General features: G+C 36.9%; 1 protein-coding gene and 2 long non-coding RNA genes across 17 annotated transcripts; 2 read left to right on the plus strand and 1 right to left on the minus strand.

The window, feature by feature from the left end:
* The first annotated feature begins 2,405 nt into the window (after positions 1 to 2,405).
* dnajc14 (DnaJ (Hsp40) homolog, subfamily C, member 14) lies at positions 2,406 to 20,031 on the plus strand. 15 transcript variants are annotated; one of them, XR_015501738.1, is made up of 10 exons: positions 2,406 to 2,730; positions 7,050 to 8,323; positions 9,482 to 9,580; positions 10,484 to 10,590; positions 12,584 to 12,703; positions 12,806 to 12,966; positions 14,653 to 14,755; positions 17,040 to 18,403; positions 18,674 to 18,725; positions 19,636 to 20,031. XR_015501738.1 is itself a non-coding variant. In NM_001445406.1 (8 exon segments), coding segments are annotated over 7 exon segments (1,959 nt in total). In that variant the 5' UTR covers positions 2,406 to 2,730; positions 7,050 to 7,258; the 3' UTR covers positions 17,344 to 17,655.
* On the minus strand, positions 11,484 to 16,125 carry LOC147841623 (uncharacterized). The gene is made up of 4 exons (XR_015502233.1): positions 15,454 to 16,125; positions 14,128 to 14,913; positions 12,309 to 13,019; positions 11,484 to 12,164 (listed from the first exon to the last, which is right to left on the minus strand). It is a non-coding gene; the product is annotated as an uncharacterized LOC147841623 (long non-coding RNA).
* Positions 20,032 to 20,914: 883 nt separating the features above from the next.
* On the plus strand, positions 20,915 to 23,441 carry LOC147841624 (uncharacterized). The gene is made up of 2 exons (XR_015502241.1): positions 20,915 to 21,649; positions 22,619 to 23,441. It is a non-coding gene; the product is annotated as an uncharacterized LOC147841624 (long non-coding RNA).
* The last annotated feature ends 62 nt before the right edge of the window (positions 23,442 to 23,503 follow it).

The following is a 23,503-nucleotide window of genomic DNA, read 5'->3' on the forward strand; positions in this document are numbered from 1 at the left end:
TGTACTTTTTTTAATTGTTTACTTCAAGATAATAAAATAATCACTCACTGAAATCACTGAAACAACAGCGCCACCTGGAGGACCACGCACTTTACACTGATTTATAAATGTTTGCTCTACTTTAATGTGGAACAATGGCATTCACCCAGTGCTGTGACAAAAAAAAAAAGAAAATAAAAACATTACATTTCATAACATCACAATTAGCTTGAATAAACTTTACCACAATAACCACTAACACTGATAAGCAGAATTTTTAAACAATTATAAATGTATTATCTAAGTGCTGACCCTACTGAAAAATCCAGCTTAAACCAGCCTAAGCTGGTTGGTTATTTTTAGCTGGTTGACCAGGATGGTTTAAGAGGGGTTTTGGCCATTTCCAGGCTGGTTCCCAGCCATTTCCAGCCTGGTCTTAACTGGTCAGGCTGGGAGATGACCAACTAAAACCAGCTTGACCAGCCTAGCCAGGCGGAGAGCCCAGCCAAAACCAGCTATGTCCAGCTTAAACCAGGCTGGTCAAGCTGATTTTAGCTGGATTTAGCTGGTCATTTTCCAGCCTGACCAGCTAAGACCAGGCTGGACATAGCTGGAAACCAGCCTGAATGGCCAAAACCCCTCTAAAACCAGCCTGGTCGATCAGCTACAACCAGCCAACCAGCCTAGGCTGGTTTAAGCTGGATTTTTCTGCAGGGGAAGGAGCAGATGACATCTTTAATCACAATTAAGTGAATTATTATGGATTATTTATTGAATAATTAATTATTTTCACATAACAGTTCAGGGTTAACAGAGACCTCTGATGATGGACAAAATGTTACCTTCCACTAAAAGCAGTCAACAATGCAACCACTTTAAAGAGTAAAGCAAACCCGTTTAAAAGCTTTAAAGTTGATCCGTGTCTGAGGTTCGTAATAGCATAATACTACCCTGCGTTGAATTAGCATGCTTCTGACACAAATTAGCATAATGTTAACATGATTCTATCATGATTTAGCACACTGTTAGCATGATTCTAGCATAAATTAGCATGTTGTTAGCATGTTTCTAGCATGATTCAGCATGTTACTAACATGATTCTAGCATGCATTAGCATGTTACTAACATTGCTAGTATAACTTAGCATGATTCTAGCATGAATTAGCATGAATTAACATGATTCTTGCATAAATTAGCATGTTACTATGTTTCCGGTATAAATTACCATGGTACTAGCATTATTCTAGTATGAATTAGCATATTGTTGACATAATTCTAGCATGAATTTGCATGTTATTAGAATGATTCCGGCATGAATTATGTTACTAGCATGATTCTAACCTGGATTAGTATGTTACTAGCGTGTTTCTAACATGAATTAGCATGTTGTTATTATGATTCTAAAATGAATTACCATGTTACTAGCATGATTCTAACCTGGATTAGCATGTTACTAGCATGATTCTAGCGTGTTACTAGCATGATTCTAGCATGAATCAGATTGTTTCTAGCTTGAATTAGTATGTTGTTAGCATGAATTAGCATGTGTTAGCATGACTAGTATTTCACTAGTGTGTTGCTAGCATGTTTCTAGCACGATTAGTGTGTCAGTAAGATTTTAAAACTATAAGCATGTGTCAGAATAGCTAGTAACAGTCTATGAGACAGTTGCTAGGGTGCTGAAACTGGTTGCTAGGGGGTGGCTTGTAAGTGTAAATGTCATCAGTGATTGGCTGCTGGCTAGACAGTGTTGAATGAGGCCAGACTCTAGTCTGTAGGATAGTCTGATGCAGAGTTATGAGCTCACAAATGTTAAATCAATGGGACTTTTGGGAATTTGCTAGGTCGTTTTTCGGAAAACCGAAAGTCGGATCAGTTAGAAAAGACATAACAACCTGAGTCAGATCATTTTTAAGGTTTGACGAAAGTTTAAAGCATGTAGCTTGAAAGGCTTAGGAGGAGATACACTTGAAAAATCTTCAGAAGACGGAAGAAGTTTATGTAGAATTTCAGCAAAGAATCACCTAGAGGCGACACTCTAGTGCAATACGGTAAACAGCCACTAGATGGCGCGGCGGCCATTTTGGAATGAAAACTCCAATGGAAGAACAGCATATTATAAGTCTGTAAAATAAACTATTAAAAGTGCTGATGATTGTGATAGCAAGTGTTGTTTTGTCATCTTTCAGGTTGTATCTCAGCCTTGATGCACTTTTTACATAATTAATAAAAAACAAAGCGGCTGCTTGCCATCGCAACAGCAACAAGATCCAATGGACAGCCGATCGCTTTCACTCCTAAATGGCGGAATCCGGGATGTTGCTGGGCGCTCGCCTCTAGGTCATTCTAAGCTCTTTGATGACAGAAAAGATGACTTAAACGGAAGTGACGTTCCCGCGCTGCTGCTGCTGTACCCGGAAGTGAACAGGAATGGAGAGAGAAGGACAGTGAAAGCAGCTAAAGATAGGCGAGAAGACGGACTGAGCTGCTTTAAACTCGTTTTACACCCGAGATCAGCTGTACCGCCTGTACGCCGTTCGTTTACCGTAGTGCTGCAGCAACGCTAGCTGTTGCAGCTTCTCTGTTAGCATATCCGCTAAAGCAACACAGCACCGCAAATGAAGAGAATAAACACATATAAAGACAATAAGACATAAACACTGAGGAGAAACACAAGCAGTGTCTGTAAAGCATCGGTTGGCAGCAGCTGGAGAGTCGATGCTAATGCACTTTATCAGGACGGAGAGTTCAGTAAGTTACATGTGATGTTTACATGTTTACATTCATTCTTCCCTCGTGGCTCTGATCTGAGAACTGCTTGAAAAGCGTTATTAAATGCTACGATATGAGTTTTGTTTATGTAGTGTTAGCTGTGTGACTCAAAGCGTTAAGTTCTGCTAATTTACTAGCATTACCAGTCGTGTGTTTAGTTTTGAGTCAGTCAACAACAAGCTAACTTAACGGCAAAGAAAGCTGCTAAAACAATAGAGGTTACGTTATTTATATAGTAGGATATTCAGACATTCTCCTTAATAATATCATTTCAAAAAAGTATTATTTGCAAATTCTAAATGGGGAAATCATATTAGCAGCAAATGGCTATCAAAGTGCATCATTGTTCACAGTGAATTAGGGCTGTGTATTGGCAAGTGCCTCACGATATGATACATGTCGCGATACAATATATCACGATATGTTATAGAGGTAAAGTGGGTTTTATATTCGCACATTCCTTCATTTAGAAGTCTCTATATTGTTTTATATTAGTTTTGTGCGTGTTTTTATGTGTATTTTCCAAAGTTATGTGCATCATGACGTTTCCATCAATCGCTTTTATGCGCATCTCCAAAATGAGCATTAAAATCGGTGGGTGGAAACTTCGTCTTTAAAAAAGGGGAGGAGACTGACAGAAACTCTGAGTTTAGAGAATAAAACCTGCTCCTGACCAGGTTAGGTTCACAGAGTAAGTTGCCACGGTAACTTACTCTGAGTTAAAGTTACCTCTCGTTCAGAAACAGGTTTGACTCACCCTGCTTTCTCCAGTTTAACAAACCTGCCATTTTGAAACGGAAAACCCAAAGTTTCTCTCATTTCAGGGTTAAAATACTCTGAGTTTTCACTTAACCTCCTTTCTAAAACAGGCCCACGATATGATACATGTCATGATACAATATATCACGATATATTATAGAGGTACAGTTGGTTTTATATTCGCACATTTGTTCATTTAGAAGTCTCTATATTGTTTACCATGTTTCTTTGAATATTCGATCGGAATTTGCATGCAAGTATGACTTGAAAACAACAATAACACTGCTTATTTGACTGTAAACAATGATGTACTTTGATAGTCATTGGCTGCTAATATGATTTCACTATTTAGAGTCTGTAAATAATACTTTTCTGACGTTACATTATTAAGCGGAAAGTCAGAATGTGCGAATATAAAATAAGCGTGCTTTGGCCCCGTTCGAGGCAACTGTACATAGTGTGAGTACGGCTTTAGTTGAGGTAGACGGAAGCTTGCTAATTATGTTATCCAGTGTAGTTTGCCTTGAATCAAGAGGTTTCGGTTGAGGTCGCAGTGCCGCTAATTCATCTGCGTGGTGTCTTGTTAAGTGATAACGCAAGTTCGTTGGGTTTCCTGAACATTTTGAGATAGATTTGCAAAGCTTGCAAATGGCATTTTTTGTCTAATTCAGTCCTCTGGTATAGTGTTAAAACCGAAGTGCAACCACACGTCATCTCTAAAAGCTGGAGGCTCCTTTATATTTTCCACTATGCTCACTCTTGCTTACTTCTGATACCGTACTACTTAGAGGTTTTGTTGATAGCGAGTTAGCGACATCTACTGGAGCAGAGGAGGAGGTTGTTTGGCACAACTTAAATCGATACTTCAGGATGGACTATCGATGCACTATAGAGAAAGAAATTATCGCGATAGTTAGATATATCAATATTTTTGCACAGCCCTACAGTGAATTAGGGCTGTGTATTGGCAAGTGCCTCACGATATGATACATGTCACGATACAATATATCATGATATATTGTATCGTGACATGCATCATATATATATATATATATATATATATATCACAATATATTGTAGAGGTACAGTTGGTTTTATATTCGCACATTTGTTAATTTAGAAGTCTCTATATTGTTTACCATCTTACTTTGAATATTCGATCGGAATTAGCATGCAAGTATGACTTGAAAACAACATTAACACTGCTTATTTGACTGTGAACAATGATGTACTTTGATAGTCATTGGCAGCTAATATGATTTCACTATTTAGAGTTTGCGAATAATACTTCTATGTTGTGGCAACTACACTGAAAAACCTGTAGAAATATCTTGCACGCGAAAATGTTACAAATAAATTGCAAGCAACACATTCATTTTAAGAAATAATGTCCAGAAGAAATGTGGAACAGAAAAATTACCTGAAAAATGTTTGAAAAAGAGTAAAACATGTTCAGGAGGGCTAATACCTTTGTCTTCAACTGCATAAAATGATTTATTTACAAGCAATAAACTTTATTTATTCACTTGAATAAAACAATTAAATTATTCTTGTGCGGTATTGTGCAATATTACACATTGAACCTGGCTGTATGGATGTATTGTTCATGCTGGAGTCTGATAAGACATAATTTATTTGGTTACAACCCTCACAGTGCATCATGGGTATTCTCAAGCCTTTAGGTGTTATTGCAGTGCATTTGATTAAGTACACTTGATAAGGTCCACTATGGTTTTGAACAGCAGTAACACATGCTCTGTCATTTATGTCAGACTTTTTAAACTCAATTTCTGCAGTTTAGTTTGAACCTGATTTGAAGTATTTACACGCTTATAATTAAGTTATACTTTGTTAAATTGTGTTAATTCATTGTTTTGAAGGGGACTTGTTAGGCAAACATCACTTTTATAAGGGGTTTAAACCAAGTGGCAACCTCCCGCTCTCCCTCAGGAAGCCAATACAGAAGTAACTAAAACGGCAATTCATTCGAAATTTCACTAGTCCTGGCCGCTCCTGGCTCCAAAACAGAGCAAATTTCAATTGAGCCCACTGTTAGAATGGCCAACTTTACAGCAGAAAAAAAGGCGTTTACAGCCTGGTACAAAAAAAGATTTTGATTAATACAGCTAATATTACCCTTCATGACAACTGTGAGGGGGGTGAATTTTTTTATAACTCATCCGTTTCCTTTATATTAGGTTATATTAAGTTTGCATAATTAAGGGCGTGGCCACTTGAGTGACAGCAATGTCTCGTTGGTCGCCGTCACGTCACCTCAGCTGACTCCGGCAGATTAGCCACTGAACTCGGCATATTCATCGTATTTCTGTGTTGTTTTATGTGGCTTTACACAGTCAACTGCCTTTTGGACTTGTTTCCTACAATTATTAGATGGCATGGCATGCTGAGTGCACTTAATTGTGCTCACAAACCATTCACGTGGCCTCCGTTTCCCATGTGAGTAAAGATATATACTTATATACCATCTCTATACATGTATTTGTTTTATTTAAGATCATTTATCATTTATATTTATATTTAGAGCTGTAATGCACTCCAGAATCTGCCAGATTGATTAGCTGTAGGCTCTAGAACAGTCATCTGAAGTGTTGTCATACAGTGTTATGCTGGATTTCATCAATAGTCTTACATTAACTAACACATACTATATCTGAAGTGTTTGGAAGTAATTCGCGTTTTCCTCCTGTTGAAAAATGTCATAAGAGCATTAGTGGCTCTGTGTATTACAGCAGTGTTTTTACAAGTCTAAACACTTTATTGATATAGTATCCAACCAAGCACAAGTGGTCAGAACACAAACGAGTCACAGGTAATAAAGTATTAAGCGTTTCTCCCAAAGTAAAGTGTGTCTGAACCAGGTCCAAGCTAAATGCCAGCAGGTGTCTGTAGCTCCGCCCACTCTCCGCCTCTTTGCCCTTGTTTGGTATCCCGCCGTGGGTGTGATGACGCGCGAACAAAATGTCGACGGTTGGCCGGGCCTACTTGTGGCTTCTTTTGCGCTCTTTAGAAACCTATGGGTGACGTCACGCATACTACGTCCATATAATTTACAGTCTATGGTTTAAACAGTCTTGTGGCAACAGTGTGCGAATTTAACCAGCTTCTAATGGTCTAAATAAATGTATTGATTGACATTCTCCCTTTGTATGTGTCATTCAAAGGTGGAAATCCCCGCCCACTAGTGACCATCTTTCCCTCATTAACAATGGACATCAGTCATGTTTTTGAATCTGCCACTATGCTGACACACAGGCATCTGTAGCTCCGGCCTCTTGAAAAGAGCACATTCTCATATGAATTTAAAGCGACGGTCACCAAACTGCCACGATTTTATTAGAGCTTTAAAGGGGAATTCTCAAAGAGCTATTAACCTTTTTTTTTTTTGGGTCCGACATGTTAACATAACCGATGTCTATTAAGTGCAATGAACTTTCATTAATGTTTAAGTGACTCAATTCTTGATTCCACTGTTCATTTTTAGTGTAGTATGTTGTTGACAGATTTCTTCTGATTTGCAGGCGTTCACAATACTGCTGTGATTCGCAAATGTCCACCTCTGATCTTCTGCAATGCTGGACATGCTGAAGACCCCCGGTGGTAGTGTTTCCTTTGTAAATATGAGACGGATGATAAATGCAATGCACGCATGTCTGAGTCTGCTGCCGCCCTGAAGCTCGTGATGGATCTTTTAAGCGTGAAGGAGTGAATGTTCAGGTATTTGAGCAAGATGGAAGCGGATATGGCTGTACACTGGGATACAGTAGAGGAAAACACTGACCGTGAGACTCCCAGTGTGTCTTTGGCCAGTTCGTATCTTGAAAACGACACGCATCACGGACCCTTCGAGTGTGAACATGAAGCAATGGACGATTTCGATTGCGAATTCCCAGATGAAGACTTTGATTTAGATGAGAATGAAGAACAAAACGCCAAAACTGAAGATCTGATTGACAATCAAGCGGAGGATGAGGAGAAATCGGATGAGTTACGGGACGAAGGAGAAACTAAATCCCGGAATGCAGGATCCGGGAGGAAGGGAAAGTCCAAGAAGAGTGGATTGGGGACTGGATTTTATGATCAAACCCAATCTTGGACATCATCATCATCATCATCATCATCCATGCCTCATAAATCCTTCCTTGCATCCAGCAGACATAAGCAGGTGAGACGACGCAACCACCATCTGCACAATCACAGCCGCGTGCGCAGGAAAAACGGGATCCCGCTGGTCATGGTGTGTCGGGATTTCCTGTCGGATTTCGTCAGTCCTTGGTGCATCTCCTGCATTCATATGTTCGTAGAGCTCATTATTTCTCTGACGCACCGTTGTGGCCTCCTGGTGGAGTCGTCTGGAATTGCACTGTACGATTTTGGCACTCAAATGCTTTCTAAGGTCACCGATATTCCGGGCTTGACGCAGGACATGAGGCGGATCGTGGACTGGAGCCGGTGTTGGACTGTAGCTTTAATTGACGGGATCGTCCGGTCTACTTGTAAAGCTCGAAACTCTCTTCTTTCCACTTTAGGATTTGTCAGAGTAGCTCTAAGCGCAGGATCTCAGATGATGAAGTGTGTTGTTGGAAGGCTGGCGGGAGAGAGGGGACGGAAATGGTGGCTTGCGTTTCAGAGCAGCAGGATTTGGAGGAAAGTCTCGGATCTGTGTGTGAGGATTCGTGGCTGGCGCTTTAAACGAGGCGCTGGGAGTGAAAACTCAAGTCCAGAGTCTCCTAACAGGGGAGCAGAGAAGTGGCAACCTGGTGAGGAGCTGCAGAGGCTGCTGGCACTGGCCAAGGTAGGGGGTTTGAGTGTTCACAAATGCAAAAAATTGGCTGGCGTCTTGAAGGACCACTACACTTATTTTTGGAAATATTTAATATCTTTGTGTTAAAGAGTTGAGTTTTACCATTTTTTAAATCCATTCTGCCGATCTCCGGGTCTGGCTGGAGCACTTTTAGCTTAGCTTAGCATAAGTCATTGAATTGGATTAGACCATTAGCATCTGAAAATAAGCAAATCTTCATCTTACTATATGATGTAACTACAGAAGAGTCAAGCTTTAAACTGAATTTTAAGCATTTTTAAGCATAATGCTAATGGTCTAATCTGATTCAATAATCTATGCTAAGCTAAGCTAAGCTAAGCTAAAAGTGCTCCTGTCTGACCCAGAGATGGGCTAAAGGGATTGAAAAATGGTAAAACTCCACTGTTTAACTCAAGAGAAGCTGTAAAATGAGTTGTTTTTTTAAGTAGTGTTCCATTAAAATATTTTTTATTAGCATGCATCATGGAATCGGATTAGACCATTAGCATCTGAAAATAGTCCTAGCCATATCGGTCTAGAAAAATAGTAACTTTTAATCTTGGTACATAACGTAACTATAAAAGAGTCAAGCTTTAAACTGGAATTTTTCGGAACTTTTTGGTAATTTTTGAGCGAGATGCTAATGGTCTAATCAGATTCAATGATCTATGCTAAGCTAAGCTAAACATGTTCCTGCCAGACCTGGAGATTTTCTGAATGGATTCAAAAATAGTAAAACTCAATAATTTAACTCTAGAGAAGCTGTAAAATTAGTCTTTTTTTAAAGTAGTGTTTTCCATTAAAATAATTTTTATTAGCACAGAACATTGAATTGGATTAGACCATTAACATCTGAAAATAATCCTAGCCATATTGGTCTAGATAAATAACAAGTTTTCATCTTAGTACATGGTGTAACTATAAAAGGGTCAAGCTGTAAACTGGAAATTTATCCTTACTCTTTGGTAATTTTTGAGCGAGATGCTAATGGTCTAATCTGATTCAATGATCTATGCTAAGCTAAAAGTACTCCTGTCAGACCCGGTGATGGGCTGAATAGATGGAAAATGGTAAAACTCAACAGTTTAACTCTAGAGAATAGTAGAGTGTTTATATATTACTGCATTCTCACCATGTGCTGTGCTTCAGATCCCTGAAGAGGAGTTGGACCCGTTTAATGTTCTGGGAGTGGATGTTCATGCCACTGAGTCTGAGCTGAAGAGAGCGTACAGACAGCTGGCGGTGCAGGTGAACATACAGTACACTAAAACACTCATTCAAACAAGCAGATGAAGGTTTGATGAACAGGCTTTGAATCTGTGCATCAATGAGAAATGGCAAATGCTACAGGATAATTGTATAAACTAGAAATTGTATGAATTGAATACATTTGTAAATAAAATAAATAATTACCACTTTGAAAAGGAGACTTGAACAGCTTGTAGAAATGGCCACTCAAGACTTGCACATTGAAAAGGAAAGAAATACCTATTTGTAACTTGTGTATGAATATTATTAGAATGTTTATTTTTGTGCTGTCAAACGCATAATTGCATATAAAATAAAAGTTTGTATTTACATAATGTATGTGTGCTCACTGCAAATAAATATGGAGTTTGTGTGAATAAAAAATATATAAAATGCAAAACAATATAAAACCAAAATATTTATAATGTAAATAATAAGAGCAAAAAATAATAGACATAAACAATTGTTGTTATTAATATGTAGTTACATTTTTATATAAAAATATTAATATTTTATTGGTAAATATAAATAAACATTTTTTCAAATATATACATCTGTGCTTTTTAAAAATGTGCATGTATGTGTGTATGTATATACATGCATACACACACACACAAGCATTGATTTTGCATGCAATTAATCTTTTGACAGCTCTAATATTTTTAAATGATTTTAGATTTGTCAAATATTTTAAAGGAATTGTTTAAAATGGTTTTCTCTTTGCATTTTCGAAATGCATTTTGGAATATTTCTCATTGATCAAAAAAACTTTTTTTATCAGTATTTGTATGTTTTTTTGAACAATAAATGATTATGAAGAAACCGATATGACTGTAAATCATATATTGAATATTTGGTGCAAAGGTTGCCCTGGATATATATAGAATAATAAATTGTGCGCAGGTTCATCCTGACAAAAACAAGCACCCGGGGGCTGGAGAGGCGTTCAAGGTGTTGAGAGCAGCGTGGGACATCGTCAGCAATCCAGAGACGCGGAGAGAGTATGAACTGTGAGTGCCGTCGCAAAAACAACCAACTCTACACTCATTTACTGACATTAATATGAAATTAATCAAATGTCTTCAAAATCAAACAGACTTTTAAAGCGGTTTCTTCACATTATTCTTGGAACAGGCTTATCACAACATCCCAAATTTAATTAAATAATACATTTTGAAAAAAAATTTATATAACTTTAAATCTGCATATTGGTATTTGAAACTAGACTGCCATGGGTTTAATTGGAGTAAGAAAAAGGATTAAATATACTTAGTGAATTAATAAGATTTTACCATTAAAAATGGTTTCGATTTGTCTCATTTATTAAAATTTAAAACCTTGATTTTGATGCAAGAATTTATAATTGTACTTTTTGGTTCAGAGGCAATAAAACATGAACTTATTTTGTTTTCTGCTGATCGATCAGAACAACTGATGTCTTACTGAATCTTTATATATGATACCATAACATTCACTAATTTGCATCATTTAACAGAATAAAAAAAATTAAAAACATTGCTTAATATGAATAGTTGTGTTTTTATGCTTGTTTTCATGCATGTTTTGTATTATTGTAATTTGTTTTTGTCATGAAAATTAACTTTAAATTAACCATAACATTAAACACCTTTACCTTTCAAATACTGTTATAAAAATGGTAAATGTTCTTCACAATGAAATGTGGACAATATTATTATCAAAAATAACTTGCATTGCTTATATCTGTTGCATTGTCTTTCATGCACAGATTGCACACCAAAGCCTAATAGTGTGAATATATATTATTATGGTATATGATGTGAAATAAATAGTGGTGTCACAAATCTCACAGTTGGAATCACACTGCGTTTTTTGAGTCACTGATCGGACCGTTTTTGAATCAGCAAAAAAGGAGACGACAAATGTCATTTGCTTTCCATTTATTACAAAAAAACTACTGCAAGAAACATTTGATTTTAACACAGAACTTAGAACCTGTAATTATAATACAAATCAAGAAATGACCACCTGAATAAATAAAAGTTAAATATTCAATATTGTGAAAAATTATCTTCGCTATTGTTGCTGAAAAATGTATAAATATAACATTTAATCTTGTACGACACATATTTATTTTTTTGTCTCATTTTCAATGAATTTTACAGTTATTCACTCATAAAACTTCATATTTCATTACTAGATGAATCATTTTTGAAGAACTATTCAGTGACGAACATTTGATGGTGGTTTGTTGCCACCTACTGGTTAAATAATGTAATTGCTACAACATTCAACAGCGTCAGTGCATTAAACTGTGATTTTAATCTTTACCATAAGCATCAGTGTTTATATCTGAGCTATAAACAGTACATCTGTGTTATTGAATCATTTATAACTTCGTAACAAACTGAAAAGTGTAAAAACTGAATCTATCATCCGTTTTGAACGCAGCACATAGTATTAAAAAACATATGCAAATCATCGTCATTTTATACTTTAGGTTGCTTGTGTGTTTGAATTGAGATCGTGATCTTTTAATATTTAATTGCGCTGCTTTTACACTGAATGCATTAATGCAGGCTAAATAGAAAACACCTTTGATAACCTAATGCTGCGTTCACACCAGACACGGAACGTGCGGATAAATCGCGTAAATAGCTTCGCCCGTGTCGCGCCCCAGGATGTCTATTCATGCATTTTCATCGACTTAACATGTAAATCACTCGTGCTTGTCTGGTGTGAACGCAGCATTAGAAACCATGTAGTGCCGCCACCACATTTTCCGTCATCGTTGTTTACAGGAAAGCCAGAATGCTTTCATACATGTGATTTGAATGACGCGATCGCTACAAATACAAAAAATAAAGTGATCAATCTGTGGGTCATTTGCTTTCTGAACTGTGGGACGTGATCAGTTACACTCTTAGAAATCAATGTTTTTAAATAGTCTGCAATAATGCGAATTTGATGGGAGACGCAAACCTCTGTAATATCTCCGTGTGCTTTTATACGGTGTGTCTATAGGAAGCGAATGGCAGCTACGGAGCTTTCCAAATCCATGAACGAGTTCCTGACCAAACTACAGGACGACCTGAAGGAAGCCATGAACACCATGATGTGCACTAAATGTGAAGGCAAGCACAAGTGCGTATTACTGCCGTTTCAGCTGTGAGCTTTCAGATGTATGGATACGGATGTCCTGCCCTGTGCTTTTGTGTCTTGATGTGCTCTTGGTTTCCTCCACAGGCGCTTTGAGATGGGCCGAGAGCCCGGCGAGGCTCGATTCTGTGCTGAATGTAATAAATGGCACGGTGCCGAGGAGGGAGACCTGTGGGCCGAGTCCAGCATGCTGGGACTGCGCATTACATTCTTCGCATTCATGGACGGAAAAGTCTTTGACATCACTGGTAGGACAGTTTGGGGCCTGTTTAAAATTACTTTTATATTTTATTGTAATGTACTAGGGATGTAACGGTATTGTAAATACCGTCATACCGCAATATTAATTTTTTTCGATATTACCGTAGTCGCATGACTCGGTAAAACTATAGATCTTCTGAGAAAATTTGCTCAGGCGAATGAAGCGAACGGGAGGTAGCAGAAACTACAATTCCCATCAGCCCAGGCTTGGCCATAATCCCTTGCGGTCTGTTGTCGCTACAGATCCAGTAATGCGGAAATGGAGTGTGCTGCTAGAAGCGGGGATCAAAAAGAGCTGGAAAACCCTAAAGCGGGTGTTGTCGCCGTGCGCGTACTAAATAGCGGTGTTGTCGCGCGAGTTCTTATCAGCTGTGTTGTCGCGTGCGTTCTTATCAGCTGTGTTGTCGCGCGCGTACTGTAAAGCGGGGACGGAGGGTATGTCGCGTCGCGGGGGCACTTTTGATCATTTTGGAAGGGCACTTTCTATCCAAGACTAAAAAGGGCATGTGCACTGCACAGGTTGAGCCCTGTGTGTGCACGTGCCTGCAAGTTGGGGAATACGACTAATAATCAGTCATGGGGACTGCAGAAACACAGCACACTGTTCAGATTGATGCAGACATGAGACCTCTATCTCACTCATGGTTTTTCCTCTCAAGTGGGGGAAAGACAATGCACAACGTTACCCCACTGCTGTCAACCTGGGCCAAGTCATATCTCTCTTGTCCCAGAAACCTCAGTCCCAAATGAGAGGGTTTTTTTCTGTTGCAGGGGACATTGTAAATACCCAGAGATACCAGCTTTTAACAGATTATAGTTATATGATAACTTCCCTTAAAACCCATCTCTATCTAAGTGAGTGAGTGATTAAATGTTGAATGTGATGAGTTTTCAACAATACTAAATTGAAACTTTATTTTTTTTACATGGTTTAATATTTTTTTGTTATTAAAATTGAAGTTCCTGTTTCAAAGCTTACAGATAGATGGCTAATTTGTATGTCATTGACACTTTTGGCACTTTTTTGGAGTATTTTCATAAGTTTTGTTTTTTCCTGTAAATGATTCAATAAATACCGTACCGTGACATTCATACCGAGGTATTACCGTACCGTGAAATTCTGATACCGTTACATCAATATAATGTACTCTATACTCATTCATTCAATTTCTTCTCGGCTTGGTCCCTTCATTAATCTGGGGTCACCATAGTGGAATGAACCGCCAACTTATCCAGCACAGTTTTATGCAGCGGTGCCCTTCCAGCTGGGAAACATCGAAACACTCTCACACACACTCATACTCTATGGACAATTTAGCCTACCCAGTTTACCTGTACCGCATGTCTTTTGACTGTGGGGGAAACCCATGCGAATGCAGGGAGAACATGCAAACTCCACACAGACATGCCAACTGATCCAGCTGAGGCTCGAACCAGCGACCTTCTTGCTGTGAGGCGACAGCACTACCTACTGCGCCGCCGTACTCTATACTGTCTTTCTTGAATTGTTTGTTAATTTACCCACTTTGGTCAGCATTCATGTTTTCTTTTAAGGTGCTATACAAATAAAGTTGACCTTGAACTCGATCTAAAACCTAGGATACCCAGCTAGCTAATCCAGCTTCATGCTACAGGCCTCAGATCTCTGAAGCATTTCTCTGTGTGTTGTTCAGAGTGGGCAGGCTGTCAGCGGATCAGCATCTCTCCAGACACACACCGAGTGCCCTATCACATCTCCTTCGGCTCTAAAGGTAGCAGTGGGCCCAGCCGCCACAGGTAAACATTCTCAAAAGAAGATATTCTGCAGAATGTTACAAACGTGTAACCATTGACTTTCAAAGTAGGAAAAACAAATACTATGGAAGTTAATGGTTACCCGTTTTTAACATTCTTCAAAACATCTTCTTTTATGTTCAACAGAAGATAGAAACTCACTTGAGAGTGACAACTTAAGGACATTTTAACTACTAGGCGAGAACTGTCCCTTTAAAGGGATAGTTCACACAAAAAAATGTAATTTACTCAATACACACTCTCCCTCTAGTGGTTGCAAACCTAGTTTTCACTTTGAACTTTCTTCAAAATATCTTGATGTTCAACAGAAGAAAACTCAAAGGTTTGCAACCACTACATTTTCAATTGAAATCCAACATTCTTCAAAACATCTTCTTTTGTGTTCAATAGAAGAAATAATCTTAAGTGTGAATTAATAAGGACATTTTCACTTTTAGGTGAACTTTCTCTTTGAAGGGATTTAAAATGTTATTTACTCGCTGCACACTCTCCCTCTAGTGGTTGCAAATAATTTTTGTCTTCAGTTGAACACTAAATAAGACGTTTTAAAGAAAGCTAAAAACCGGTAACCATTGACTTCTATAGTGTTTGCTTTTCCTACTAAGGAAGTCAAGGGTTACCGGTTTCAAACATTCTTCAAAACATCTTCTTTTATGTTCAACAGAAGAGAAGAAACTCACTTGAGAGTGACAACATAAGAAAATGTTAACTACTAGGTGAACTGTCCCTTTAAAGGGATAGTTCACACAAAGAATGTAATTTACTCACTACACACTCTCCCTCTAGTGGTTGCAAACCTAGTTTTCATTCATCTGTTGAACACTGAAAGAAAGATGAACACCAGTAACCACCAACTTCATAGCAGCAAAAACAAACACCATGGAAGTCAATAATTACCGATTTCCAACATTCTTCAAAACATCTTCCTTTGTGTTCAACAGAAGAACGAATCTCACTTGAGTGTGAATAAATATGCAACGTTTCACTTTTAGGTGAACTGACCCTTTAAAGATAATAACACTCTGCAAAAAATGCTTTTCTACTTAGATTTTTGTCTTGTTTCTAGTCCAAATATCTAAACGTTCTTAAATCAAGAAGCATTTGACAAGCAACACATATTGTTTTGTGTTAAGAAATAATATGCCAAAATTAAGTCAGTTTTTCCCTAAAAGAAGCAAAATAATCTGCCAATGGGGTAAACAAAATAATCTTGTTTTTCCCTTTCAACATAAGATTGTTTTGCTTACATCATTGGCAGATTATTTTGCTTGTTTTATTGAAAAACTTACCTAATTTTGGCAGATTATTTCTATTGGCTATTATCATTTCTATTTGCTTGTCTAGAAAATGCTTCTTGATTTTAAAATTTAGGATATTTGGACTGGAAACAAGATACAAAATCTAAATAAGAAAAGCATTTTTTGCAGTGATATTCGCTATTTACTCACCCCTGTGTGGGTTTAAACCCTTTTGAGTTTCTTTTGTTAAAAACAAAAGAAGAGATTTTGAAGAATGCTGGAAACCTGTAACCATTGGCTTTCATAGTAGGAAAAACAAACACCATGGACGTCAATGGTTACCGGTTTCCAACATTCTTCAAAACATCATCTTTGGTGTTCAACAGAAGAACGAATCTCACTTGAGTGTGAATAAATATGGAACGTTGACTTTTAGGTGAAGTGTCTCTTTAAAGATAATAACACTAGCGATTTACTCACCCCTGTGTGGTTTTAAACCCTTATGAGATTATTTCTTCTGCTAAACACAAAAGAAGAGATTTTGAAGAATGTTGAAAACCTGTAACCATTGGCTTTTATAGTAAGAAAAACAAACACCATGGAAGTCAATGGTTATCAGCTTCCAACATTCTTCAAAACATCTTCTTTTGTGTTCAACTGAAGAACGAATCTCACTCGAGTGTGAATAAATATGGAACTTTTCACTTTTAGGTGAACTGACCCTTTAAAGATAATAACACTCATTATTTACTCACTCCTGTGTGGTTTTAAACTCTTAGGAGAATATTTCTTCTGCTAAACACAAAAGAAGAGATTTTGAAGAATGTTGAAAACCTGTAACCATTGGCTTTCATAGAAGGAAAAACAAATACCATGGACGTCAATAGTTACCGGTTTCCAACATTCTTCAAAACATCATCTTTGGTGTTCAACATGAAATAAAACAAGAAAAGAAAGAATAAATGATGACATTTCCTTTTAGAAACCTCAAAAAATCATTAGCATTGTGCTTATATCCTGTGTTTCAGATCATCCTCAGATCACGCAGCAGGCGGGGGTTCTCCAGCAGACCTGCAGGATTTCTTCAACCGCTTCTTCCAGACTGGCTCTCCCAGTGACGCGTCTGCAAACGGAGGATTCTTCCCTGCAGGAAACCCTCCTCATCACGGCCCCGGACCCTCCGCTGGAGCTCCTCCCATGTTTTCTGGATCTCCTCCTCAGCCGGGCTTTTTCAGCGCCGGGGCTCAGCGTAGCGATGCTAGCGAACACTGGACTGAAGGAGCAAAACCTCCACGCCGCCGCAAGAAAGTGCGCAAACCGTTCCAGCGCTGAAATGCGGAGAAAAACGCACAGATGCAGCGGCGTGTGTGTTTTCGCACATGAGAGAACCACACCAGGAGACCGTCTCCTGATTCAGTGTTGGTGCTTTTCAAGCTTCCTGATGATGAAACCACAACATGGAGATTCGCAGAGGAGCGAGCAGAGAAGCGCTGGTTAATGACGGACGTTTCTTGCTTTTTTGTTATCTCTCGTCACAAATTAACCTGCATTTGCATTCGCAGAAGGACTCCTGAATGATTTCCTGTGGTCGATCTGAAGAATATGTTGACAAATGACATTATTTAAAGGGATAGTTCACCCAAATATGCAATTCTGTCATCGTTTGTTCACACTATACTCGTTTCAAACCTTTCTTCTGTTGAACACAAAAGAAGACGTTTTAAAGAATGTTGGAAACCGGTAACCATGGACTTCCATGGTGTTTGTTTTCCTACTATAAAAGCCAATGGTTACAGGTTTTTAACATTCTTCAAAATATCTTCTTTTGTGTTTAAAAGAAGAAATAATCTCAAAAGTGTTTAAAACCACACAGGGGTGAGTAAATAGTTTGTGTTGTTATCTTTAAAGAGACAGTTCACCTAAAAGTGAAACGTTTCATATATATTCACACTCAAGTGAGATTCGTTCTTCTGTTGAACACCAAAGATGATGTTTTGAAGAATGTTGGAAACTGATAACCATTGACTTCCATAGTATTTGTTTTTCCTTCTATGATAGCCAATGGTTACAGGTTTGCAACATTCTTCAAAATATCTTCTTTTGTGTTTAGCAGATGAAAGAATCGCATAAGGGTTTGAAATCACACAGGGGTGAGTATTATTACCTTTAAAGGGTCAGTTCACCTAAAAGTAAAATATTCCACATTTATTCACACTCAAGTGAGTTTCTCCTGTTGAACACAAAAGAAGTTGTTTTGAAGAATGTTAGAAACCGGTAACCATTGAATTCCATGGTATTTGTTTTTCCTACTATAAAAGCCAATGGTTACAGGTTTGCAACATTCTTCAAATTATCTTCTTTCGTGTGTAGGAGAAGAAATAATCTCCTAAGGGTTTAAAACCACACAGGGGTGAGTAAACAGTGAGTGTTATTATCTTTAAAGAGACAGTTCACCTAAAAGTGAAAAGTTCCATATTTATTCACACTCAAGTGAGATTTGTTCTTCTGTTGAACACAAAAGAAGATGTTTTGAAGAATGTTGGAAACCGGTAACCATTGACGTCCATGGTGTTTGTTTTTCCTACTATGAAAGCCAATGGTTACAGGTTTCCAGCATTCTTCTAAATCTCTTCTTTTGTTTTTAACAAAAGAAACTCAAAAGGGTTAAACCCACACAGGGGTGAGTAAATAATGAGTGTTATTATCTTTAAAGGGTCAGTTCACCTAAAAGTGAAACGTTGCATATTTATTCACACTCAAGTGAGATTCGTTCTTCTGTTGAACACAAAGGAAGATGTTTTGAAGAATGTTGGAAATCGGTAACCATTGACGTCCATGGTGTTTGTTTTTGCTGCTATGAAGTTGGTGGTTACTGGTGTTCATCTTTCTTTCAGTGTTCAACAGATGAATGAAAACTAGGTTTGCAATCACTAGAGGGAGAGTGTGTAGTGAGTAAATTACATTCTTTGTGTGAACTATCCCTTTAAAGGGACAGTTCACCTAGTAGTTAACATTTTCTTATGTTGTCACTCTCAAGTGAGTTTCTATCTTCTGTTGAACATAAAAGAAGATGTTTTGAAGAATGTTTGAAACCGGTAACCCTTGACTTCCTTAGTAGGAAAAGCAAACACTACAGAAGTCAATGGTTACCGGTTTTTAGCTTTCTTTAAAACGTCTTAATTAGTAATCAACTGAAGACAAAAATTATTTGCAACCACTAGAGGAAGAGAGTGTAGCGAGTAAATAACATTTTAAATCCCTTCAAAGAGACAGTTCACCTAAAAGTGAAAATGTCCTTATTAATTCACACTTAAGTAAGATTATTTCTTCTATTGAACACAAAAGAAGATGTTTTGAAGAATGTTGGATATCAATTGAAAATGTAGTGGTTGCAAACCTTTGAGTTTCCTTCTGTTGAACATCAAGATATTTTAAAGAAAGTTAAAAACTACTAACTACTGATTTTCATAGTAGCAAAAACAAACACTATAGAAGTCAATGGTTACCGGTTTTCAGCTTTCTTCAAAATATCTTATTTAGTGTTCAACTACAGACAAAAATACCCTGCAACCATTAGAGAGAGAGAGTGTAGGGAGTAAATTTAAATAGTAAATCCCTTTAAAGGGACAGTTCACCTAAAAGAAAAACTTTCCTTATTGTTTCACTTAAGTGAGATTCTGTACATGTTGAACACAAAAGAAGATGTTTTAAAAAATGTTGGAAGCAATTGAAAATCTAATGCAAACCTTTGAGTTTTCTTACTTCTGTTGAACACTGTTATTTTAATGAAAGTTAAATACCAGTAACCACTTCCATAGTATGAGAAACAAATACTATGGAAGTCAATGGTTACAGGTTTTCAAACCCTTTTCTTTTCTTCTGTTGAACACAAAATAAGTTATTTTAAAGAATATTTTAAACGCGTAACTGTCGTAGTAAGAAAACAAATGCTATAGAAGTCAGTGGTTACCACTTCCAACATTCTTCAAAACATCTTCTTTTGTGCTCAACAGAGGAAATGTTTAAACAAGAAAGGAAAGAATAATGATGGCATTTCCTTTTAGAAACCTTAGAAAAAACATCAGCAGTAATTAACCTGTGCTTTAATATGCTGTGTGTTTCGGATCATCCTCAGATCTGCAAAAAATCGGTAACCATTGACTTCCATAGTAAGAAAAACAAACACTATAGAAGTCAATGGTTACCTTTTTTTTTTTTTTTTTTTTCCCAAAATATCTTATTTAGTGTTCATCTGAAGAAAAAAATACTTTGCAACCACCAGAGGGAGAGTGTGTAGCGAGTAAATTTCAAATTTAAATCCCTTTAAAGAGACAGTACACCTTAAAGTGAAAATGTCCTTATTGTTTCACACTCAAGTAAGATTATTTCTTCTGTTGAACACAAAAAAAGATGTTTTAAAGAATGTTGATTGTAATCTAGTGGCTGCAAACCCTTATGAGTTATTTTTTTCTGTTGAACTCTGAATAATATGTTGAAGAAAGTTAAAAACCTGTAACCATTGACTTCTGTAGAGTTTGTTTTCCTGTTATGAAAGTCGATGGTAACTGGTTTTCAGCTTTCTTCAAAATATCTTATTTAGTGTTCAACAGAAGAAAAAAAATTCATAAATGCTTTCAACCGCTAGAAGGAGAGTACCGACTGAGTAATTTACAAGAAGAACTTTCTCTTTAAAAGGACATTTCACTTAATTAAAAAATCCTTATTCATTTACTCTCAAGTGAGTTTCTTTTTACGTTGAACACCACAAAAGATGTTTTGACGAATGTTGGAAATCAATTCAAAATCTAGTGGTTGCAAACCTTTGGAGTTTTCTTTCTTCTGTTGAACACTAAATAAGTTATTTTGAAGAAAGCTGAAAACCGGTAACCATTGACTTCTATAGTATGAAAAACAAATACTATGCAAGTCAATGGTTACTGGTTTTAAACCCTTTTATTTTCTTCTGTTAAACACAAAAGAAGATATTTTGAAAAATATTACAAACATGTACCATTAACTTTCATAGTAGGAAAATCCAGACACTATGGAAGTCAATAGTTACCGGTTTTTCTAACATTCTTCAAAACATCTTCGTTTGTGTTCAACAGAGGAAATAAAACAAGAAAAGAAAGAATAATGATGGCATTTCCTTTTAGAAACTTCTAGATTAGAAAAAAACATCAGCAGTAATCAACCTGTGCTTTAATATCCTGTGTGTTTCAGATCTACAAAAACCGGTAACCATTGACTTCCATAGTAAGAAAAACAAATACTATATTTGTCAATGGTTACCCGTTTCAAACCTTCTTTTTTTTCTTCTGTTAAGCACAAAAGAAGATATTTTGAAGAATGTTACAAACCATTATCCATTGACTTTCATAGTAGGAAATACAAACACTATGAAAGTCAATAGTTACCGGTTTTTCTAACATTCTTCAAAACCTATTTTGTGTTCAACAGAGGAAATGAAACAAGAAAAGAATAAATGATGGCATTTCCTTTTAGAAACCTCTAGATTAGAAAAAAAACATCAGCAGTCATCATCCTGTGTTTCAGATCGTCCTCAGATCTACAAAAACAGGTAACCATTGACTTCCATAGTATTTGTTTTTCCTACAATGGAAGTCAATAGTTACCGGTTTTCAGCTTTACTTTAAAATATCTTATTTAGAGTTCAACAATGGAAAGTAACATCATAAAAGTTTGCCACCACTAGAGGGAGACTATATACACTGAATAATTTTTTGGGTGAACTATCTCCTCAGACATTTTCACTTTTAGGTGAACTGTCCGTTTATTTATTCACACTCAAGTGAGGTTTTTCCTCCTGTTGAACACAAAAGAAGATGTTTCGAAGAATGCTACCGGTAACCATTGGCTTCCGTAGGATTTGTTTTTCCTACTATTGAAGTCAATGGTTACAGGTTTGCAACATTCTTCAAAATATCTTCTTTTGTGTTTAACAGGAGAAACTGGTTTGAGTTAAGTGAAGGGTGAGTAAATGTTAATTTCTGGGTGAACTATCCCTTTAATCACCCTCATGTTGATTTAAACCTTTATTATTATTATTTTCTAGTGATTTGCTTTTCAGTGTAATGTCAAGCTCCACGATGAACTGATTAAAGAGCCCAAAGTTAAGCTTTGCTCCTCAGATCTGCTCCAGGTTGATGCATGAAATTCAGTGTTTAAGGTTTATGGAGGAAGTGATGTCACGAGCTGAAAGACTAGGACTAGGTTTAATCAAGAATGCCTTATGGGTTTTGTTAATTATTAAAATTTGTTGATAAAGTAAGGTTTGTGATAGACCAAACTCGACAGTATTTACACTCCAATGTGCATTACACACACTGCAGATGTTGATGTAGTGATGTTTTCAGCAGCTTTACAACAAAACATCCCGAGTTGTTTAGCACAGACCTTATTTTACTCATGAATATGAAAATCTAAAGGAATATTTCACCCAAACATGAAAATCCTGCCATTATTTACCAATTTTAGTTTGTTTCTTTTGTGTTTAATAAAAGAAGATATTGTGAGGAATGTTGTAAACCTGTAACCATTGACTTCCATAGTATTTTTTCCCTATTATGAACATCAGTGGTTACAGGTTTCCAACATTCCTCATATTATCTTCTTTTGTGTTTAATAGAAGTGGTTTATAACCACTTGAGGTTCATTTTTGCGTGAACTAACCCTTTGGTGGGTTTGATGTTGAATCATTTGTAGTCCTGTTTTGAAATGAAGCAGAGATTTTTATTTTATTTTTCATTTGTCTTCCATGACAAAACAAACAGTTCTAAATGACATGAAGGTAATAATGACATTTATATATATCTACTTTCATTATTTTAAAGGTGATGTTTTACCATGTTTCTGGTTTTGCCAGGCTTGAATCTGCTGGAAAGTGTTGAGGGAGATGCTGAATGTTTAGTGATATGATCACATTAGGACTAATGTAAAAATCACACTCAGACCTCAGGGATGACTTTCTCTTCATCTGCTACTAGAAGGAGAACAGGAAAAAGACGTGGGTGAGATTTCCCAGAGTTCCTGGGCCTATTCACCAGAGTTTATCATCATTTCACCACTTATTCAAGCCTCAGAATTCAGCAGTTCAATATTAAAACCGTTTTGATTCATTTAAGTGGATCGAATCTTTTCATCGTTTCAAATCATTTGTTAAGCAAAGAAATGCTTTGATTTCTTGGGTTAATATCCACGAGAATTACTTGTTCACACCTTGAATTGGAAGAATTGAATCGTTTGAATTTTTTTCTAATCAAACGCTATGCCTGCGCAACGAATCATTTGACCGATTCAGTTCACGTTATTTGTTCGTTCATGTATTTGATCTCTAATGTTGAAATAGAAACTCCATTGTCCATTGTATTAACAGTGAGCAAAATAAACCACCAGTTAAATCACAGAAATCTGTTTTAAAGTCTACTATAGGTTTAAAAAGACGAACATTTCCCCCTCAGACATCATGTGG

This window comes from Danio rerio, chromosome 11 (assembly GCF_052040795.2).
Source record: "Danio rerio strain M-AB ecotype USA chromosome 11, GRCz13ab, whole genome shotgun sequence".
NCBI classification, from domain to species: Eukaryota; Metazoa; Chordata; class Actinopteri; order Cypriniformes; family Danionidae; genus Danio; species Danio rerio.